Below are 23,746 nucleotides of genomic sequence, written 5' to 3' on the forward strand. Positions count from 1 at the left end.
CAGATAATTGGTTTTATATAAAAATTACATGAATATTCAAATTGTCCAATTACGTATGGTTTCCTTTTCAAAAATAAAACAGTTTGCACTTATAAAATTACACTTAAAGCGTTTGATTTAAGAAAAAATGAGAAAGATAATCACAATTTTTCGTTATCTAATACCCCTTTTATGAAATATACTCTCCCATTTTTTGGCAGAGACCTCTGTTGGTAAGGCGAGGAACTTTAATGGCGCATGCGTACTCGGTACATCCGGGGAAGGTGTAAACTGTTGATGAAATTGCTGATGAAAATGTTGATGGGGGAGGGGTTCCTCTAACTTTGGTGGCTTGATTTTTGTTTGTCTTTTAATATTTTTCAATGAAATTGCGCTATGTTATACTTTAAAGTCATTTAGTGAGTTGGTAAAATGGAAAATAGAAAATACTTTATATGAATAGGTGATTTTGATCAAAGAGTGGAGGCCAGGTTTTCGGGATGCGCCGATCGGCTTTTAGATTTTGTTGATGGGTCGTAGTACTTACAGATGATCAGGGTATTTGTTCCAAATTTGATATTTCTGACAAATCCAAGTCATATTCTTTCACAAAATAACTTTTTATTTGAATGACAAGGAAAGTATCATCGAGTTTTAGGCCAAAATAGTTGGGCCTCTCTCAGACCTATTTTGTTGATCCAAGATCCGCCATCTTGGATCTTCTGTCAAAATGCATTTTACTATGAAAATGTGAAATGACAGTCATTTAATTCCACTTAAAATGTAACTTTTATTCATATTCATTCTGACAGTGATTCGTTTGACCTGTGTACTTCCTTAGATTTTTTGGAACAAATACGCTGATAATCTGTAAGTACTAGGACCCATCAACAAAATCTAAAAGCCGATCGGCGCATCTCGAAAACCTCAAAAAATGGCCTCCACTCTTTGATCAAAATCACCTATTCATATAAAGTATTTTCTATTTTCCTTTTTACCATCTCAATAGATGACTCTTAAGTATAACATAGCGCAATTTGATTGAAAAATATTAAAAAACAAACAATTGTCAAGCCACCAAAGTTAGAGGACCCATCAACATTTTCATCAGCAAATTCATCAACAGTTTACACCTTCCCGTACGTCCGCCATCTTGTTGATGAAAGCAGAAACTTATCCGAATATTTACTTTAGATAATCAAAGGAATCTGAAGCCAAACACCTTATTAATTCATTAAACGTATCCTGTTTTTGAAACAATAGGATCTGTATCTTCAACTTAATCAACTATTTTGTGGCTTAGATCAAGGAATGCCAGCCCACTCGCATATTCATTTTACTCGACCTCCATATCTCTTTGTATTCGCGTAGTGTATTTTATGTACATTCACGTACATTGCCTGTGGGAATAGATTCTCGACCCAACCCCCTTTCAATTTTGCTGTGCTCAGCAGTTTCTCTGTTTATACAGTATACTGGATAGCGTTGTTTGAATACTACAATCAAGATGTACAGACCGGGGGAGCTGGCTGTACGTACCCATAAGTCTTTGCGGTAGTCTCGCGCGTACCGGATATAACCCATCAAGCTTTTCTCCTTCAGAGAAATACTGCGTTGCGCTCAAGTGCCTTATAAGGCTGTGAACAAAATTAACGTTCGACCAATGAGAAAGCCACATTACCCTGCATACGAGGTTGGACGCGTGATCACTAAATGACAAGTAAAAATAGAATCAGACCACATGTTTCTATATGTCAGAATGCTGCCGTTTGCGCTGTAGTACACGTGTTGTCCAAATTTTCGATTTCAAGCAAGTTTAAGGCCAACCTCGTGTCCACCAGACTAATGCATAATTGGCAGTTGAGCGCAACGCAGTATTTCTCTGAAGGAGAAAAGCTTGATAGGTTATATCCGGTACGCGCGAGACTACCGCAAAGACTTATGGGTACGTACAGCCAGCTCCCCCGGTCTGTACATCTTGATTGTCGTATACATGTAGACCTTGTTTATGTGTTGAAGTTCGTGTGATTAGTGTCCCGCCCCAGCACGCACCGCGCCTATGCCGCACTTTCACTTTCGGTCACCACAATGGCTCGGAGTTATAGGCCTAATGATAGACAGTATTGGCGCTGAAATTTCATTAGAATAGAAATATTACATAACGTCATCGTGACATTCAATGGCGATAGTAAAGTAAGACTCATCTTTGCGATACCCGGATTTCGAGCTTTGCGGCTCACTGGCTGCGTGTAAACTCAGAAATTTTTAATTTCCTTGACAGCAGACAATCAGATATCAAGAAGAAACGACAGATCATCACCATGGCGACGCAGATCCCAACAAAAATTGTGCTCAAAAGCACAACAAAAATATCTCTAAACGATCGGTGAGAAACCAAACAAACCGTCTTGGTTTGAAAATGCTCGTAGCGGAAGGCTGGTTGTATTGGCTTGTAGCTTTCGATCGGGGATGAGTTCAGAAACGACTTCTGTCACTCTGAGTCTGATTCGTGGCCGTGCCAATAAACAGCCTTCCTTAAGCTCGAGTAGAGGCTGCGGGTCGGATTTCATCGCGAGGTGATCTCCTAAAGTCGACTTGGTCGCACCCGAGCCTCTTAGCTCTGTTTGAGAGGAAGCATGGCATTGGCTGGAGAATGTAGCCCCAAGTTATTCTAAAATTTTTTAAAAAATTGAAAAATTATTGAAGGAACAAAGCTCGGGGAGAATTGCATCATAATTCATATTGAAAGTGTTACTGTTCTTTAAAGGGGAATGGAAGTCAACTGGTTTTGACTTGGACCAGTGTTTCCATTCACTACATTACAGTTATCCGAATTAAAATTCATCTTTTCAAGTACTTTTCATGCTTTGACGCAAGTTATGATAATAAGAAGCACTCTATCATGTTGTCTTAATAAGATAATTAAAAATCTGTCAACAAAACGTGAAAAAGAAAATATCCCATTGTAAAGTTATGAAGAGAAAATTTAGTAATAAAAGGAAGTTATAACGATAAAATTTTAAAAACAGCCAAAAATTGCCAACCAAGAGGGATCTGGAGATCAAGAGGTCAATATTATTGGCTTAGATTCCTACCCCTCAGCTTCCTCTCTGAGGTGCCCATCGCTAACGAGGTATCAATCAATCAATCAATCAATTAGATTAACTGTGACTTGATTGACTGATTGATTGATCACATGACTCTACATGTAGTCGCTGTCTTAGACGTGTTACTATTAGAGTACCTCGGGAAAATCTGCCTCGAAAAATTATATGAAAATAATAATTTTTCATCGTGTCTTAATGGATATTAGAATTTGCCAGTTGGCTATCTGCAAGAATTCTCACTAACTTAACACTTATTTTGGTTTGAAGAATAAAATTTTCTCTTGTAGTGTGTGGCAAATTCTAATGACATTATGACCGGATATATGTGCCAAGGTGTTATCACCTTTGAGAGTTGCTGCAAACAAATACATAGATATAAACAAACCGTCAAATTAGTGCTACAGTGGAACCTCCCTTAGCGGACACCTCTCTATCAAGGACAACCTCTCTATTAAAGACACTAGTTTTTGTCCCAAATTGGTTGTTTCCACTCAATTTGACCTCTCTAATCAGGACACCTCTCTATCAAGGACAACCTCTCTATTAAGGACACTTGTTTTGGTCCCAAATTGGTTGTTTCCACTCAGTTTGACCTCTCTAATCAGGACACCTCTCTATCAAGGACAGCTCTTGTCTGTCCCGAGGGTGTCCTTAATAGAGAGGTTCTACTGTAATTCAAGTCTGCAGATCTGACACAAACAACTTGGTGCGAAAGTAGTTAGCTTTACACTTTGATTTGAAGTGCATGAGTACTACTTTGAAAAAATTTGAAAATGATCGAGTAGATTTCAGTGTCTCTAACAAAATATTCAGGGGCTACATTCAGAACAAAACCAGCAACTCAAAATGGCATCAGAGGCAGATAGGTGGGCACTGACAGAGTTGTGCATGCCGCCCAGACTTCGAGAGTTGGAAACAACTTCTCATAGCGGGTAGTCCTTACTCTCGTTTGGACGAAATGCACTTTAATTCCAGCTTGTGCCAGGAATTTGTTGCGGTTAAAGTTTTTCTGGAGTTCTCCTAACTGGGGGAATACTTCCAGAAGAATTTTTAATCGCAACAATTGGTTGAATGAAATGCAGGCACAGAGTTTCAAGGTGCCACTTGCTAGAGAATCGAATAAAGGAGTTTTTGGAAACGGTGCTTGAAGTTGAAGGGTGTTCATGTATTTTACCGAACTGATTGACGTTCGTTTGAAACTTTTTGATCATTGAATGAAAATGTGTCATGCTGAATATGACCACATAAAAAATTGGCAACAAGAAAATGAAAATTTGAATAAAAAATGCACCCTGTTGTAATTGTAAACAAGTCTCTGCACTTGCTGGAAAATGTGAAAATTTATGGCACAAAATCTGCCAAAAGACAAAATCCAGGCACCTGGGCTGTCTTTATAGTTACTATGGCAACATCTCAACAATAAAAATCTGTTCCTGCCTTCTCCTATGAAGATTCTCAAGCATAGCGAAGTCGCCACCCGTCCAACAGCCGCAGACTGTACGAGCCAAGATGGCGGCCGCGCAATCGGCGTCGGCGAAGAATAGGCGATTGGCGCAGCAGATGGCAAACCGGCCGTCGGTACAGCAGGCGCTCAGTGCAAAGTTGAAAAAAGTAAGTTCTGCTTCTTCTTCAGCGTTCGCTCTGCACTTGGAGGTGATTTTCTCCACGGAGTATTCCTCCTCCAAGGCGGGATGAGCGTTTATGGTGCCACTACGGTTAGGCGCCAATTGGGTTTTATTGCCATTGGCCTCGTGACTCCGACTTCAGCGAGAGGTGGAGTCCACGCAAGCTACTCATGTTTCTCACTTGGTGGGGTCTTTAACCCACCAGATACAAGAAACCTCGATTTTTTAAAGTCTCATTCGAATCGAAGGAGGAAAAAAAAGTAAGAGCTTCTGAATTGATAGTAAATTGATTTCAGTTATGTGTAGATCATAATGTTTCTCAAAATATTCGATAACGGGAAATGATAGTGAAATTGTCCCCTTCAGAAAAGTATCCAGCAGCGTCTCGGTGGATCTACCCAAGGGATCAACAACCAGGGACAAGTCAGCGTCAAACAGAGGCTAAGTCTACCCCCGCACCTGCAGCGGGGCCGAGGAGGGCGCGGGCGAGGACAGGCTCGGGGGACCCTGACGCAGCGACTGGGTACACCAAGGGGACGAGGTCAGATTAGAGGAGGTCTACGGGGACGAGGTGGAGTTGCAATTACTAGAGGACGGGGACAAGGTTTGTATTTCTGACGTCTTTTGTACGTCTTTTGAAATGATGAGATTTTTTCGTTGTTCAAGTTTTGAGGGCATTTGAAGGTAATCTGACAGCAAATATGTGATGTGCACATGAATTTTAAGTGAACATCATCGTGAATTAGTAAATGAGATATAGTGTACTGGCACAGTCCTTAAAATGGGAAAAAATTGCATTTTCTTGAACGAGATAAGCGAGTACTAAATATTGTTGCCTTTATTATAATAAATTGTCGTTTTCTTGCAGGTTTCCGAGGAACTTTTGCCCCAAACCGTGGAGTGAGCAAGTAAGTATAGTGTGGCTACAAATAGGACTCCCATGTCTTCTAGTTCCTTTGTTGAGGAAATATAAATCACGCACTTGCCTAATCAAAGGGCCTAACATGTATTAAAAGGAGTAATTTGTGGGTAGGGGCAGTGTTCTCCTCATTTGTCGGGCCGTCCCACCCTACCTTGGCAGCTTACCGCTCTACCTAGGAAGCAGCCACCCTACCTTGCTCTACCACGAGAAAACCTTGGGGCCACCTAAATTGGTTCGGAGGTCATCGCAGGCATAGGGTTTTCAGTGAGTTAAAAATCGCCCTTTGGGGGGGTTTCTTCGAGGCCGACATCACGATACACGACCTGGTTGTTTCTGGTTCCTATTTGAGCTATTGCTTTCTCTCCCAGTTATGACAACCGGCATAAATACTGGGGCAACCGTGGATGGTCTGGGTAAGCTCTCGCTGATGTTGTTTTGTTCTGTTTCGTCTCTTTGAGTCGTCGAGTCAAATTTTATGGCAACTTAACAAAAACAACAATAATTTACTGTTGACTTTGGAATAAGTGGCTGCCCCAAAAGGTAAAAAAACGTGTTTACTGTGGAATAGAACCTCTATTGAGGACACCCTCATGACTCTTGCAGTCCTCAGTAGGAAGGTGTCCCGGTCAGAGGGATCAAATTAAAAGAAAACAATGAATTTGGTACCAAAACTGTTCTTGAAAGAGTGGGTGTCCTTGAATAGGGAGGTTTGACTCTGCTTCAGTTCAAGACCTGGCCCTTTTCTGATAGCCATTCCAGTAACTACCGGATGTTTCTTGACTTCTCATAGTCATGGCTTTGCAGTATAAATTGGGGGCATGCCTTGATGATGTCTCTCGGACAACTAAATATGGAAAAGTAATGTCCTCTCGAATGGTTGTACGAGTATCAAAATATCTGAGGTATTCTGTTACTTTTTCTCCCAGTTATGACAATAGAGGGCGTGGTTCGTGGGGGAATCGCCAGCGATTCGGGTAAGCGCTTGAAGACGATATTAGCATGGCTGTTCGTTGTGTCATTGTCGTGTGTACAGTTCTTCCATGACGACATTTGTCATCATTTCGATCCGATATTTACGACCTGTTTCAGGTGTGTCTGCCGTGCTAGCAGTGTTGTAAGCTTTAGTGGTTTGTCAATTGTTATACTGAGTCCAAGCAAAATATAACTTAAAGCTAGCCAGTTTCCTTTTCAACATAATGATACTTTGATATATATTCTTAGGAATAGTCGTTCCTTCGATGAGAGGTCCGCCACCAGGGGTCGTCGTGGTGGATTCCGAGGTCGATTCAATGTTCGCGGGCGTGGCGAGTAAGACATTAGAATGATTCGAATGAAACTAATACAAGACTATTCTACTAATACTATCGGGCATCTCTGGTCCTGGCGGAATGCCTTCTGTTGACAAATTCATTGAAAGAGTCCTGTTTTAACTGCGCATGTGTTTACATATTTGGTATATGTTCCCAATTTATTTGATTTGGGCATCGACCCCCTCCCCTCCCCCACAGAAGGCTATTGAAATAAAGGCTATCAATCCCCCCCCTCCAAGGGGTCACCTTGACTCAAACTAACTTCTAAAGGCCATTTTAAAATACTTCGTACATGCACCTCAATTCCACTCGCATGGAGCCCTTAAAAATAACACCCAAATTTCTAATGGCCCTTTCTTTAATCTAAAAGTAATGTCTCTAATTACCCTAATTCTACTGGCTGTGAAATTTCATTTCTACTTTTAATTTTTAAGATAACTTGACAATGATTACTTTAATTTGTTTAATTTTAATTTTTTTCGATTTTTCTTCCGTTGTGGATGCTGCCCGTTTACTGCCTGCAAATATTGATAATTGTTGTTGTGAAAATGTTTGCCTGCACCCACTGTTGATATTGTCTTTCGTTGGTAAAAAATTGCTCACATTGAAGAATTATATTGCCTCCTTAATCTAATAATCAAACATGGTCAATGAAATAATAGTTGGCCATTTACTTATGTCACATCTCACAAGAAAAGAAAAAAGAATTTTGAAATCCAATGGTCTAAGAAGTTAGACCCAGGTCAGGTTTCCACTTCGGTCCGAGGTCAGGCTCAAGTGAGGGTTGTATAAGGTCATTTTATTGATACACTCTAGAGTGCCACTTTATATATAGAGTGCCACTTTGTAGAGTGTATTAATGAAAGAGACACACTTTGAAAGAAGGCTGTGTATTGTTTACTCTTGATACTCGGTAAATTTGGTGCTGGATTTCAGTAACGACACGATCTGACTGACGAACCCTGAAAAGATATTCATCTGTGACGGTTCTCAAGCGAACCGTGGCTCTTCAGATGAAAGACGCCACTATTGTAAGTCTCTGTAGAGACTATAAGAGTCACAGTCTCTGTAGAGACTATAAGAGTCAAGAGTCTCTGTAGAGACTATAAGAGTCAGAGTCTCTATAGAGACTTATAAGAGTCAGAGTCTCTATAGAGACTACAAGAGTCACAGTCTAAATCAATGTGAGACAGATCTTGATCAGTGCTAATGAGAGACTCGCCATTATTCTCATGGTTGCTAACGTCACGCTCTGTTTTCAGACTGAGAGGAGCGCCACGAGGGCGGGGACGAGGTCAGCGGGGCGCCCAAGCACCACGCGGACGAGGATTCCAACGCGGCGGTCGGCGGGGCGGCCGAGGTGGACGCGGGGGACAGCAGAAGAACGCCGACCAGCTGAATAGTGAATTGGACGTTTACATGTCGCAGACAAGGGCTCATTTAGACGCGGAGTTGGACGCTTACATGGCCGAGGCTAATTAGGGGAACATCTGCTGTGAACTGCACAATTTTCGCCTCTTTATTGTTGCGATTGGCAAATCTTTCTGAAAAAGAAGTAATTTTCAAAATTTTTGTTTGGTGGATTACGTAATTATTACTTCAGTTTTCAAATTAATGTAAAAACGTTTTTCACAATTTCGAAATTTCGCAAATCTGGGTCAGTCGCAAATCTGCAAAATAAGAAGCCGGCGAAAATTTTGTAGTTTTCACAGTATAAGGTTTGTCCCACACTAAGTTTTCGGCAGTATTTTTCAACAATGTAATTAATTTCACAGCCGAACGAGGCAGCTAACAAAATATTTTACACTGATACATCACAGACCATGGAACATTTAGATAGAGAGTTGAGCAAGTTGACAAGATTATTGAGTAGGCCACCAATCAAGGCCAGTTTCATGGAATGATCTGAATGAACTTTTCTTGCACTGATCGGAATTTCAGATTTTTCATGTCGATGGCATCATGTGGATGTGAATAATGGTCCATTGTCTGAAAAATACTGCCGGAAAATTGTTGAGGGATAGCATTGCATCTTTGTGTTCGGAATTGCGGTCGTTTTCTCCCAGTCACACATTTGTTCTGCCCCTGATATGACAAAATAAGAGGAATTTTGGACATTGTTCAAATAGAATTACAAATTTCAAATTTTTGACGAACGACGAAGGCCTTTAATGTCTATTTGGGTTACAGTTACGGTCTCTTGCCAGCTCTTGCAGAAAGCTGTCCGGGGGGGGGGTTGCTACTAGACTGGGGGTCACAGTATTTTGGGTCTTCTTTTTAGCAGATGGGCCTATTGTCTGTAAAGATTACTCTTATTCTGACTATCGGAAGGTCGGTGGAGGTGGAAGTTATACCCTTAAATATCCCAGCCAAGTTGTCCTAGCCAATCAGCTTTGGTTTATTTTGATATCCAAACTTCATAAAAAAATGGCTGAATACTTACTTCATCTTGCCCGTTTAAACGTGGTCCTCATTGTAAACACAACATACATCATCGTCATTCTCACTTGGCTGGGGTATTTTCGGTCGTCCCTGATATTAAAGGGGATTGTAGAAATGTTTTAACTACGTATTTATTTTATCGTATGCTGCTAGATTAGTGGGGAATTTATTGTTCCCTGTCGTACTCCTCGGAAGACAGAAAAATATTTTACGATCGGTTAATTTTTTGATTTGAAGATGATGCGTTTGAAATTTGCACACTTCAAATGGGAACTCTTGAACTGCAGTAGAACCTCTCTATTAAGGACATCCTCTGGACTGACAAGTGTAGCAGTTGTCCTTAATAGAGAGGTGTCCTGATTAGAGGGAGGCGGGAAGGGGAACCCTTGTCTTATAAAACTGACAAGCATTTCGGGGACATGTCTTAAACTTTTCTTTCCTCTATGTATGTAGATGGTGGGAATTTCTCAGCTATCCTAGTTTTCTTTGGCTCGGATGATCAGAAATAATTCTGAAATTTATGGTCTTATGCATGATAGGGGAGAATTCTTTTATGTACATGTACTTCATAAATCTCGATTGTTTCTGAAGTGAGACCGGTACTGATTTGTGTGAAGGTCCTGACTATTTCAAGGCAGAAAAAGGCAACTTTTACCTGTTCTGAGTAGAAGGGTTCACTTTGAAGGTCTTGTGACCAGCAGCTATATTGGTGCAAATTCAAGTCGCGTAACTTCGAATACTGGTGTGACGTATCGCTGGTCATTACCTTTACTCCAATGAAGAATATCGCTTTGGCTTCAATGGTGATTTATGGTTCGATTAAATGCCAATTAAAAAGTTTCATCGCAAGGGAGACGTGTCCATTTTTTGCTATTTTGAGAAAAATGGCGTCAATATTTGGCATTAAACTAAAAAAAGCATTGGAAAACCGTTGACATATTTGATTATAAATGTTTTGCTGTTCGCCCGAATGCTCTACAAATTGGATGACGGATGAGTTGTTCTGTGGGCAATGCCAAGGTATAGAGAATTCCAAAATGTTGGCCTTGATGCACATCTCATTTTGCGATGAAACTCTTCAGTTTCTTGTTTCATTTGTCTGTTATAGTCAAACTTGAGCTTTGTAAACCATGTTGTAAATGAAAGGGGGGGGGGCTGTTAGATGTTTCAAGTCCTCTGGGTGTTCAAACTAAACTTCTTGTCCGTATTGAAATCCAGTACTTATATGTATAGCATGTTATGAACCTTTGAATAAAACCATTTTGTACAACTTTACATCACTTTCATTGTAACTGTCCGGCTACTGTGAAGTCACTCAGGTGCTGTTGCGATTGTTTGATGGTCTGAAGTGCGAGTGTATAACCCCTTCTGTGGTTGACCAGGAGGAATGCTTCATGGTCTGTTCATTTTGTCTGACAGATATGTTGTGACATCCTGCATGGCAGGGAAGATGGTAGAAGTCTGTCTGTTTGGTTGGACAAGATAGGTTGGGACTCGATCTTCATGCCAGGCCAAAGACGCTCAACAGGTCCTTTTCTGCGACACCCTGTATAGCAGGGCAGGTTGCAACAGTCCATACAGTTGGTCAGAGACATGTTGTGACGATGTCTTTAGGTCCGTCCTCAAAGCTCTAAAGATCATTTTCTGAGACATCCTGTATGACAGGGAAGATCACATCAGTCTTTCTGCTCAGACAGGTTAGGTTGTGACTCTGTCTTCATGACACACAACAGATCCTTCTGAGACATCCTGTATGGCAAGGATGGTTTGCAAAAGTCCATCACCTGGTCGGAGATATGTTGCTGTGACAATGTCTTCAGGTCTTCAAGGCTCTATGGATCCTTTTCTGAGACATCCTGTATGGCAAGGAAGATTGCAAAATTCCATCACCTGGTCGGGGATGTGTTGCTGTGACAATGTCTTCAGGTCTTCAAGGCTCTACGGCAAGGAAGATTGCAAAAGTCTGTCCATTCGGTCAGACAGGTGCAGTGGTGACGATGTCTTCCAGCTGGCAGAGGGAAAATTGCAAGTAATTTCAAATTGATTAAACCTCAACAAAATTTTGTGTACAACTTCCTGTCAGTAACACAAATATATCCTGCAAATTTCAGCTCAAAATCCCAAGTCGTTCATGATATTTTGATGTATTTCCAAACAAGACCCTGAAGCCACTGTGGATATTCCACCAGCTGGCAGAGGGAAAATTACAAGTAATTTCAAATTGATTGAATCTCAACAAAATTTTGTTTACAACTTCCTGACAGTGACACAAATATATCCTGCAAATTTCAGCTCAAAATCCCAAGTCTTTCATGATATTTTGATGTATTTCCAAACAAGACCCTGAAGCCACTGTGGATATTCCACCAGCTGGCAGAGGGAAAATTACAAGTAACTTCAAATTGATTGAATCTCAACAAAATTTTGTGTACAACTTTCTGACAGTAACACAAATATATCCTGCAAATTTCAGCTCAAAATCATAAGTCGTTCATGATATTTTGATGTATTTCCAAACCTGAAGACCCTGAAGCCACTATGGATATTCCAGCTGGCAGAGGGAAAATTACAAGTAATTTCAAATTGATTGAATCTCAACAGAATTTTGTGTTAAACTTCCTGACAATAAAACAAATATATCCTGCAGATTTCAGCTCAAAATCCTAAGTCGTTCATGATATTTTGATGTATTTCCAAACCTGAGGACCCTGACGCCACTATGGATATTCCAGCTGGCAGAGGGAAAATTACACGGCATTCAAGACTTTCTCGAGACACCCTGTACCTTCTTGCCATCTCCGCATACAGAAGCCGATGGAGATGAGAGCAGTCCTAACCAGGCCTAATCGGACCAGAGGGGGTTGATTTTGAGAAAGGAAGGTATATCCATTTCATAACGCAGAAATTTGCAAAAATAAAATATTCCCACGGTCAGAGCCAAACGGGATGAGAGGGTTAATGAAAACCTTGTTCCTAGGAAAAAGTTTAAAATCTCTTGATACATTTCACCTACAATTTATATTTTTTGATCCTGGGTACCAGGTTGGAATATTTTTTTTGGGAATTTTCATCGTTCGCGAGAGTATTTTTAACTTTTATGGCGATATCAACCCCATCTAGGCTGGTGGTCTATACTATACTGTCTCTCAAGAAATTCTGTATGGCGATATCAAAAAATCTCTTGCATCGCTGGTTTTCCCGCACAGATGAGATCCTACTCTGCGGAAAACTGGCATGTCCGCAGATAGAGGGGACACGAATTCGCCAAGGTGAAATGGTACACGATCAGCTTTAACGGCGATCACATTTCCCCAAACTAAACAAAAAGTGATTGCGACACCATTCAACTGTGCCGTCACACCCTGGTTAACTGGTTACCAAACCATGTTCTTTACAAGCAGAAACCCGGGTCGCTCCCTGATTGGTCAATGCCATGGTGGGAGGCCACGTGATGTGACGTCAGTCTGAGGCCATTCCTCTCGAGCTCGCCAAGGTGGTCGGAAGCAAAATCTCGATTTTCTTCTAAATTTCGCATGGAATTACAGAAATTCTGGTAAGTTCAATTAAAGACATTCCATTTTGTTAGAGTAAAGTGCAGAGAGCGTCAATCTTGATTTCCCCTGACCAATTTATGGCAAAATGTCCTCCAAACTGTTTCCCGCCATGAAGATGGGGGCCGGCCATTTTGTTTTCGTGGACTACACGCGTTGTCCAGAACTTCGTCGGTATTTTCCCTCCCCTCAATGGTCGAACTCAATGATAGCTTGTGTACCGAATGTATTTTGCAACATGCTGCACGCCTTTGGAGATTTTGTGCAAAAGGTGGGACGGAAAAGAAATGTCAGTCTCACTGCTTCGCGGTGCCACAAGATATTAGGGAGTTTTCGCAAATCCCCGAAACGCCCACGCGAACGCCTACCCCATTGTTCGATCTCAAGATCACGATGTCGAACAATGGGATAGGCGTTCGTGTTGGCGTTTCGGGAGATTTGCCAAAAATCCCTAATTTACCAACTTTGACCCGGTGTAAAAGAAATGCAAGTCCCTCCGGAATCTTAGTCCGGTCCTTTTGTTAAAGTGAATAGAGTCGCCGAGTTCCTTTGTTGACGATTAAGTAGCTAACCCTAACCAAACAATTAACCACATTCGTTAGCTACAGCTATTGTATGGGGTCCTGCATTCCTAGGACGTCCATTCCTTTTACATTGGTCTCCACACCATCAAGATTATCAGTAATGTTGGTTTGACTCTGCCAGCTGGTTATTTACCACAACAAGAACATAACCCACAAGCTCGCACCCAGGTGGAAGATGAATTGAATAGAACACTGGTTGGTATGATAGAATTATGCCATCGGCCTGTAAACGAGATCCATTGTTGATGTGGCCTCGCGAACAGTACATGCGGGCCATTAGTCCATAACAAGTGATGTACATTTCATTTAGCTTCCACCTGAGGGCGAACTTGTGGGTAATTGTTGATTCCTATGCTCTGGTGATATGTTGGTTTGACTCTGCCAGCTGGTTATCTGATGCACCTTTAACACTTCTTTTGACTCTGCTGGTTATCTACTACCCTTACTATGCTTCCAACAGTGCCACTGGTTGTCGAGCTCGAGTCATTTTGACTCGACCAGTGGGTTATTTGCTAAAGTTGGTTTGAATCAGTTATGTTGGTTTGAATATGCAAGCTGGTTATCTACCATACTTACTTTCAAGTTGTTCATAATATTTCGAAGCATTTAAAAAATGACCCTGAAGCCACTATGGATATTCCACCAGCTGGCAGAGGGAAAATTACAAGTAATTTCAAATTGATTGAATATCAACAAAATTTTGTGTACAACTTCCTGACAGTAACACAAATATATTCTGCAAAGTTCAGCTCAAAATCTCAAGTCGTTCATGATATTTTGATGTATTTCCAAACAAGACCCTGAAGCCACTGTGGATATTCCACCAGCTGGCAGAGGGAAAATTACAAGTAATTTCAAATTGATTGAATCTCAACAAAATTTTGTGTACAACTTCCTGACAATAACACAAATGTATTCTGCAAATTTCAGCTCAAAATCTCAAGTCGTTCATGATATTTTGATGTATTTCCAAACAAGACCCTGAAGCCACTGTGGATATTCCACCAGCTGGCAGAGGGAAAATTACAAGTGAATACATCAAAATATCATGAATGACTTGGGATGTTGAGCTGAAATTTGCAGGATATATTTGTGTTACTGTCAGGAAGTTGTACACAAAATTTTGTTGAGATTCAATCAATTTGAAATTACTTGTAATTTTCCCTCTGCCAGCTGGTGGAATATCCATAGTGACTTCAGGGTCTTGTTTGGAAATGCATCAAAATATCATGAACCACTTGAGATTTTGAGCTGAAATTTGCAGAATATATTAATGTTACTGTCAGGAAGTTGTACACAAAATTTTGTTGAGATTCAATCAATTTGAAATTACTTGTAATTTTCCCTCTGCCAGCTGGTGGAATATCCATGGTGACTTCAGGGTCTTGTTTGGAAATACATCAAAATATCATGAACCACTTGAGATTTTGAGCTGAAATTTGCAGAATATATTAATGTTACTGTCAGGAAGTTGTACACAAAATTTTGTTGAGATTCAATCAATTTGAAATTACTTGTAATTTTCCCTCTGCCAGCTGGTGGAATATCCATGGTGACTTCAGGGTCTTGTTTGGAAATACATCAAAATATCATGAACGACTTGAGATTTTGAGCTGAAATTTGCAGAATACATTTGTGTTATTGTCAGGAAGTTGTACACAAAATTTTGTTGAGATTCAATCAATTTGAAATTACTTGTAATTTTCCCTCTGCCAGCTGGTGGAATATCCATAGTGACTTCAGGGTCTTGTTTGGAAATACATCAAAATATCATGAACGACTTGAGATTTTGAGCTGAAATTTGCAGAATATATTAATGTTACTGTCAGGAAGTTGTACACAAAATTTTGTTGAGATTCAATCAATTTGAAATTCACTTGTAATTTTCCCTCTGCCAGCTGGTGGAATATCCATAGTGGCTTCAGGGTCTTGTTTGGAAATACATCAAAATATCATGAACGACTTGGGATTTTGAGCTGAAATTTGCAAGATATATTTGTGTTACTGTCAGGAAGTTGTACACAAAATTTTGTTGAAAGTTTATCAATTTGAAGTTACTTGTAATTTTCCCTCTGCCAGCTGGAATATCCATAGTGGCTTGAGGGTCTTCAGGTTTGGAAATGCAATGGGCCGATCAAAATTCCAGGTGACATAGAAAGCCAAAATAAATTTTGTATTCTGCCGACTTGGTGTGCTGCAAGGTCGGAATGTTAAGAAGGATGGAAGAAATATATTAGCCATCGGATCCACCCTGACCCTCCCGTGATACAAATAAAATCTCTGTTCTGTTGCAGGATGAGTTGGTTTTGGCAGGGCCTTGGTCGCTGATAACGAAGAATATCGAGAACAAAGATCGGTCTTCTCATATTTTGAAACCTTTTTCGATTTTTATCATTTTAGCTTTGGCCACATAACTTCCCTTGATCTCTGATATGAGATGACGGTCGAGGTGTCCATGGTGGTAAGAGATGACAGCCGGTGGTCCATGATGCTAGGAGGTGAAGGTTCTGTCCAGAAATCACCCGGTGATCTCAATCCAAGCTAGGTGATGGACCATAATCAGCAGTCAGATCAACAATGTTCAATACAAGGCCATCGAGTCCTAGTCCTAGTCTTTCATGGTGATCGGTTCGGCAAAGAAGGATAACGCGGACACAGTACCATACGAGGCAAGTAAAGTATAGTACGGCAATGTTACTTTAAACTGGTAATTAGTAGAACAGAGAGCACATTTTCATATCACAATAAACCCGCCATAATGATGGTGATGGCTATTGCATTACCTGTGCAGGAAGTTCCTACGCAGCCGAAAGGCTTGGAACAGAAAGTCGCCTCCTTCTCCAAACAGGTTCTCTTCCATTGACTCCGCTGACAAACAAGTTCCCTTGGGTATTTAGAATCCTGATAGTCAGACCGTGATACAGTCAGCAACACAGAAAAGCAAAAAGCAAGTGTTGATATTTGATAATTCATCAAAACATAGTGACCTATCCTGGGATAGAAATCGCCAGGTCGCCAGCTGCATGAGACACTGTCGGAAACACCGTGATGTCCACTTGCAAAATTCTCAAAATTGTTTTATCTTTATTTTCCAGGTGGGATGTCATACACACGAAGCGGCTGGACTCCACAGGGAATCAGATGATACAGCGGATACAATACTACACACGGTAAGTTGACTTGCGCAACTCGAAATTGGCTTTGATATCGGCCGAAACATGCCAACCACAATGACTGGAGGAAAAATACAAATGGATGTGACCTTATCACAATCAACATTACCCTCAAGCTCGCCCTCAGGTTGCAGCTCTATGAAATGCACAGCGCTTGGTATGGAATCATTGCTGTGGATGACCTGGACACCAGGGCACATCAACAAAGGAACTCGTGTACAGACAGATGGCAGAATTCGATCACGCGTAGTGTCGTACATTTCATAGAGCTTCCACCTTGGTGCGAGATTGTGAGTTATGTTGATTGTTATGGTCAAATCCGTGTGTTGTCGTCTTTGGTGATCTCACCACCTTGCGACTTTAATAACGCTCTTCCCAAAGAGTGCACTGATGAAAAAGGCGTTTTCTGATGACGCAGCCGGAAATGTCCTCATTTGAAAGCCTTCTCCTTCTCCACACATGATACCTTCTTTTTACTCCTCTGACTGTAAGTTACTGATGAAAAATGACCCTCTTTAGATAAAGCCAGCAGTAAATTAGAGGAAGTATTCATCTGAAGACTTGCTTTCACTATGACAAGCCCATGTATGGCATTGAACTTGGCTTGTCTAATGCACTTTCCATTACCCGCATTGTAATGTCTGTCCATTGGAACAAAGGGCTTTGACCATCTTTTTGTGGGAGACATCTCAACTGCTCCCCACTTTGTTCTGCCTTTGGCCACACTTTAAGCTATTTAGGTCTTTCCACTCCTGGTCCCAAGGACGGCTGTGTCCAGCTCGGCCTCGATCGTATCAGAGTTTTATTTAGCTTGTTCGCGACCAAATCCTGCAACCCTGACAAGTTCCTTTGTTTTGTTGTTAATAAGTTTGCAAAATTCTCAAACTTCCGTTATTTTCTTTTCCAGGTGGAATGGCGTCAATGGCGTAATCAAGTCACGTGATCTATATACGAGGACGACGTCGAAGTCATGGCATATTAGCCCCTTCTTTTTTGAGAAATCACAGGAACGTGCACGTGCGTCACAGACGTTTTGAATACTTAAACGTTGGGAAAAACGTAAGATTGCGAAACCTCTCTTTTTTTGCTCTGTTGCCTAATGCATGAACCTGACATGGTACATGAACACGGGAAAACTCGTTTGAGTGAATCGGAAAACCAGAAATTAGAATGAACTTTGTCAGTAGCAATGTAATGATCTTTGGGTCTTTGCTTTTATCACCAGAATACTCGACGTATCAGGTGGAAATTGTAAGAAATTGAGAAGAGTTTTATTGGTTAATTATGGGGGCAATCTTTCAAGCTACATGTGATCAGGTTCATGCACAGGGCTACAGTGTTGGCCATTGGTGAAACAATTGTTCCATCTCAGGTGTATCTTCATCAAGGTGAAAGTACATTTAGTCACTTGGGGAATTAGTCCTATCCTATTGTCCAATGAGTGTTCAGCGATTTACAGTTAGAGATGCCATGCCTTCATAATACGATTGTAAAAACAACGCAGACTATTTGAAAAATCAAGTTAAAAAAACCCTGTCCATTCCGGTAAACTTTCTTGGCTCAAGTAGGCCACTTTTATATATCATTTCACGAAAGTCTCCTGTTTAAAAACGGGCAAAAAATACTTTCGCGAAAGAAAAGTAAAAAAAGGTTCAGCCTGGATTCGAACCAGTGATCCCTTGAACTAGAATCCGACGCTCTTACCACTACTCCATAAAACCACCCACTGGAAGGGGCCGGCAATGTGAGAGTCAATGAAAACATGTGCTCAGACCTTCATCATTGAGTTATGTCACGATCATTCAATTGAGTATACAAGTTCCAGGACTCTTTGTCCAAATTGTGTGGATTTCACGTCACTGCCACAGACCCTTTGATAGGCCATTGTGGTCCCTAAATCTGTATATTCCATTGAATGAGACAATAGGGCCTACTGTTGCTGTCCAAACTGTCCAATAATTTTTCCACGTTACTGTGTTTGCTGGTAGTTTGGTATCACAAGCTCGTGATATATCAATACAAGCACAGGGTGTTAATCAAAACAAGTTACAGTCTTGAGGCCTAATAGCCGTTGTTCTAAATGACTTGGCCAATTTGATTTGTACCATCAACAAATAGAATCCCTCAGAATTTGTTGCATACTAACTGAAGTATAATCTATCCAGTTCATGTACTTCTTACACAACTGGAATTCAAAATGTTTTAATTAACACCCTGTATACTTGATGAACATATCACGTATAAGTTCCAATTCAAAGCCGTGGCAGTTGTAGTTTGACTTGCGACGGTTATTTCAAAAAGTATTTTTTGTGTATAAAAACCTTATCATAGTCTCGAACTACACCTTCCACCATGGACCACCCAGGCTCCTCAAGTCTGGTGTCCTCGAAAACCCTCATTCAGCCCCCTTTCCATTTTGGGAAAACATTCAATCAGAAATGGAAAACATTTGTGATACCCTGTATATGTGTATTTATGTTAAGATGTCGGATATTCCGTTGTGATCAAAAGTAGAAATTAGTTTATCAACAACATCATTTAACTGCTGCAGTACGAAGTTGTTTCTTAAGAATATCAATTAAGAAAACAAAACCCCTATAAACTAAAAGTAACACGTATTCACCCATTCTGAATTACATAAACAAGAGTTGACCTCTTAGTCCCAAAAAGCTGAGAATCAATTTGGTGATCCGATTTCTGGTTGCGGCTAACTGGGTCTACTCTGGCGTCCGATTCCAGACCATGAGCGTACTCTTCCATATAAGGCTGCGGCTGGGAACGAACATCGCCGTACTGGGTCCTCGCATGATAAGTGGGCAGTGACACCGCATCCAGATTTTGATGTTGAGTTCTGAAATAACTAATTGGTACACCCAAGAATTGACTGTGTAATAACATACACATTTCAATCGTTGGGGTAAATTAATCTATGTCATTAAAGCAACATCAACATTCGAAATGTTTGAACGGATTTATCAGGGCATTAAGATAACATTATCAATCGCCCTTTTTTAAAAACCATGCTACCAATCCAGACCTTAGATCCAAATCAAATGAAATGTATGGAAATCCATCCCCTTCCAGACTGTTCAAGATATTCTAAAGAAACAATTAACTGACGGCAATACTCTGTACAACAGATTAAGATTTAGGCCTTAATTACCGGTACTTGATTCAGACTGTGTAAAAATACTTTAATCTCACTTCTATAAGACCATCTAATGAACTTTACAGAAGGAATGATTGCGGCTGCGGTATATCCTTTGACTTCCGCAGCTGTAGTGTAAACTGTAAGACTTCACAAGCACTAAAGCTGTCTTATCACTTTCTATTTGCTACGTGGATTTGGGTTGTGTTAAAATTCACGAAAATGGTCTTATATTTGTGATTTTACAGTATTTCGCCTTCTTTGCGTGTACTGTGAAAATGATTAGTAGTTTTTTTAATAAAACTTGTGTTTAAAATTGACGTGTTTTTGGTTCCTTTGACTTCAACTTAATCCTTTTATTTTAAACAAGGAAAATAGTTGTCAGTTCAGAGTTTACTAGTTACATCTGCAGTTTTATTTCAAACAATTTATTAATCTTTAGCAGCAGCACGGTTTGCAAACAGCAAACTTTATTCCTTGAATCTTTAATGCAGTCATTGACAGACTTTCGAACATGCAGATTACTGGTAACTAGTTAACTTATTGTGAGCTGACCAACTATCAACACTCTTAGAAATAAAGGTTTTCATGATTTTCTGTGGGCACGAATCTTCCTATTCTCCAGAAAACCTTCGAGATTTCCAAGGTTTTCAGGAAAGCGGAAAAGGTTCCTTTGCTTAAAATGATCTAAAATCCTTCTTGGTGCTTTCTGTCTAATAGAAAACCGGAAGGGGTTTGTAACACGTGCCACATTGAAAACCTTTAATTCTATGAGTGGATCCAGGAGTGTATTTGGCATGTTGTCCATTGCAAACTTCAATTGTTGTTGTTGTGTTGAATGTTTATCTTTATGCTCAGCCATTAATACATTTTTCTTCAAAGCTTGAATTATGTGCAGCATTGAGTTTGTGAGCAAAGTTACCAGATATCGTTGGTTAATTTGCTGAACAACTTGTTTTTCACCATTTTGTTTAGCGTGAACTATTCATGTGTGGCAGAATTATTCATGTTTGATGCTATTTCTGTTCAATTGCTGGTAAAATGTCAAAAAGTGACTTTGAAACTGTTCAAATAGGCTTGCCTATTCCGAGACGAACAGATCATTTCAAAGTTCCTCCTTAGACGTTTTCACCAGTAATTGTACACATCAAACTTGCATTCTTCTGCGCAACACATAAATACTTTACACTATTCACTTGGTATTACACAAGTTGTTCAGTAAACTGATCAAAGAACTCTGACAACATCGCTCACTAAACTTCAATTGGCACATAATATTAGCCTTGAAGACTAATAATGTATTGATAGTTGAACAATAAGATAACAATTCAACTCAATAACAATAACAATTGAACTTTGCAAAGGATTACAAGCCTTATACACTCCTGGATAAACGGATTTTGCCCAAAAAAAGGGGGACCCTCAGAATATAGGCTATCTCCAAAAACGTCAAAAAAAAACTCGAGCGTGACCTCGCTCCGTAACTTTGCAGAGGAAAAAAGTTACGAGGGGAGGTCACGCACAATTTATTTTTCGAGTTTTGTGGACTTAGCGTATTTTTCAAGAATTTTTAAAGGAAAAAAGGATGACTCAGCGATTTTGTACTTGGCGTATTTTTCAAAAAAAAACCATGGAAAAGTTACGGAGCGGAGTCACGCTCGATTATTTTTTAGCCTGCTGTGGACTTAGTACAATTTTGAAGAAAAAACACAGGAGAGAAGATTCAGGAGAACTTTGTTCAGGAGACAATCATAAATTCCAAGAAGAAAACAGATTGAATCATTGGTTTATTGATTCATTACTGTTTGGAAAGGATGTTTAGAGATTATTGAGAGACATATCCAAAGACAAATAAGAAGAAAATCAAAAAAGATTTTTTGATATTTGTTAGTGCGCTAACTGACCTCGTAACCTGGGGGGAAAGAAGGAAGATATAATATAAATTATAACGTTTATTAATTCACTTTGAAAACATACAGAAGAAAGAAGAAGGTTACAGACAAAAAGGAAATATGAAGTCGGATTCGAATGGCATTCGTGTCAATTAAGGCTTTCATCATGGCGTTTGTCTTGACATGTAGCAGTCATACGTAAGGCTTTCATCATGGCGATGGTTTGTTCAACTCGAACAAGAAGGACCTGCAAATATACAAAATAAAACGAGAGATTAAAATACGGCAGCATAGGTAAGTTGGTACTACACCTGTACAAATCAAGTCTAAAGGCATCTCGCCCTTATTGACATGAGGAAAATCTACATCACTTGAGCGATATGGGCCCTGAAAAACAATAGACCGAAAGCGAAAATCAAAAGGGTCTTTTCAAATGAAAAAGAAGAAACTACGCTCATTTCATTATACTATCCAGGTGCCTGTGCAATCTGTCAACATTGAAGTGATTTCAGAATGATCGAATTCCATCCGGAAAACACGGATTCGTGACAGCGCTGAATCAAACATGTCTCTAATATACGCCGTATAACTTCTGTACAAAATATAAAAATGGAAGTGCGTTATTGTGTACAAAACATTGGAAGGCCTCCGAAAACCACAATAAAAGAAAATGGCCCGGATATGATCTGGTAGGCCTTTTATTCAATGCTGGTCTATGGTTATGTAATCCATGTCGAATACTTGTCTCAAACCTCATTCATGGGTGAAAAACTTTTCCAAGAGCAGATTTAGACTTTCAATCAGCACGGTACCCAAGAATAATAATCAACATGACCCACAAGCTCGCCCTCAGGTGGAAGCTCACTGACTTTCAACAATTCCCTTCACCAAAAAAAATCCGGCAATTCTCTTTCGAATGAGATTGTACAGTACATGTACAAATACCATGCCACGTAACACGCGAAAATGACCAATGTTCAACCCCAAAATATGTGCACTCAGTCGACTTTTGAAACTATTTGAACAACTGAATGCGATACTTGTGTTGTAAACTAAAAGTTTCGGTGGAAATTTAGAGTTTAATATGTTCTTACCGTGATTATTTTCGGTTTTTGTGGGAACAAGATGTGAAGACATGTTCGGACAACATGGCGGCTGGACTGAAGACAGACGAAGCCAGGCGCATGCGTGCCACGTCAAAGCCAACTGCCAATCTTGACACTAGAGGAGCTGATTACGTTCCTTAACTGCCTTTCGATGCAAGGTACAGGGTGATTCTTAAAGCAAGACCCATGAAAAATGCCCCTGACATCAATGAAAAGCATCGTTTTCGAGTGTATTTTCTGGAATTTGAAAACGTTAATTTCCTGTATAAGCAGCATAATTTGACGAACGATTTCTGCGCGCCGTCGCAATGAATCCCTCGCCCTTGGCTCCCTCAACGCTTACTTGTATCATTGTTCGTGCCGTGATTAAAACAAGTGTTTTTCTCAAAGATAAGGACAACTGTTACCAGCTTTTAAAGAGAGGGCTCGTATATACCCCTCGGGGGGGGGGGGTCAGTCTCCATAACATGAGTAGAGCAACCTGGTACCAAAAATACGTGATAGGCCTATCGGGGGTGTTTTTTCGGACGGGAGTGCGGGACCCGCGCGCGGGGCACAGCGACCCCCTGATTTCGTCAGACCCCACAATAGCTTCGCCAACACCCCGCACCACGCCATAGACCTCGAAATTGCCGCCGCGCACTGCACGGCCACGCAGACTCTCGCTTTCCGTCATGCCCGCTCGCCGCTGTCCCAAACTAGAGATCTTTATCATGGAAATTCAAGCTCGAACAAGTATCTAATATCGAGGTTGGACCATACTCACTCATATCCAAACAAGAGGTAGGTTGTGACCAAGTCTTCCGGCACTTGCAGACCCTTTTTCTGAAACATCCCGTATAGCAAGAAAGAATACCACAGTCTGTCCATTTGGTCAGACAGAGGTAGGTTGTGACAACGTCTCCAG

General features: G+C 40.5%; 1 protein-coding gene and 2 long non-coding RNA genes across 7 annotated transcripts; 2 read left to right on the forward strand and 1 right to left on the reverse strand.

Moving 5' to 3' along the window:
* Positions 1–1,117: 1,117 nt before the first annotated feature.
* LOC135498769 (chromatin target of PRMT1 protein-like) lies at positions 1,118–10,660 on the forward strand. 5 transcript variants are annotated; one of them, XM_064789187.1, is made up of 9 exons: positions 1,118–1,219; positions 2,272–2,365; positions 4,538–4,697; positions 5,078–5,315; positions 5,580–5,619; positions 6,002–6,046; positions 6,560–6,607; positions 6,855–6,941; positions 8,206–10,660. In XM_064789187.1, the coding sequence occupies exons 2-9, from the start codon at positions 2,301–2,303 to the stop codon at positions 8,423–8,425; spliced, it is 903 nt and encodes a 300-aa protein (XP_064645257.1). In that variant the 5' UTR covers positions 1,118–1,219; positions 2,272–2,300; the 3' UTR covers positions 8,426–10,660. The 5 variants fall into 5 exon arrangements, with proteins under 5 accessions (XP_064645257.1, XP_064645259.1, XP_064645258.1 ...); XM_064789189.1 differs by lacking the exon at positions 6,855–6,941; XM_064789188.1 differs by lacking the exon at positions 6,002–6,046.
* A 2,107-nt stretch (positions 10,661–12,767) lies between these two features.
* Positions 12,768–20,150, forward strand: LOC135498862 (uncharacterized). Its single transcript, XR_010449160.1, has 4 exons — positions 12,768–12,938; positions 15,921–16,189; positions 16,616–16,690; positions 17,601–20,150. It is a non-coding gene; the product is annotated as an uncharacterized LOC135498862 (long non-coding RNA).
* Positions 20,151–21,811: 1,661 nt separating this feature from the next.
* Positions 21,812–22,933, reverse strand: LOC135498649 (uncharacterized). Its single transcript, XR_010449118.1, has 2 exons — positions 22,828–22,933; positions 21,812–21,980 (listed from the first exon to the last, which is right to left on the reverse strand). It is a non-coding gene; the product is annotated as an uncharacterized LOC135498649 (long non-coding RNA).
* Between the last annotated feature and the right edge of the window lie 813 nt (positions 22,934–23,746).

This window comes from Lineus longissimus, chromosome 14 (assembly GCF_910592395.1).
Source record: "Lineus longissimus chromosome 14, tnLinLong1.2, whole genome shotgun sequence".
In the NCBI taxonomy this organism is placed as follows: Eukaryota; Metazoa; Nemertea; class Pilidiophora; order Heteronemertea; family Lineidae; genus Lineus; species Lineus longissimus.

Coding starts and splice junctions, on each gene's coding strand:
- LOC135498769 (XM_064789187.1), top strand. CDS start 2,301: ATGGCGACGCAGATCCCAACAAAAATTGTGCTCAAAAGCACAACAAAA. Junction 4,698..5,077: donor TCAGTGCAAAGTTGAAAAAA/GTAAGTTCTGCT, acceptor TGTCCCCTTCAG/AAAAGTATCCAGCAGCGTCT. Junction 6,047..6,559: donor GGCAACCGTGGATGGTCTGG/GTAAGCTCTCGC, acceptor TTTTTCTCCCAG/TTATGACAATAGAGGGCGTG.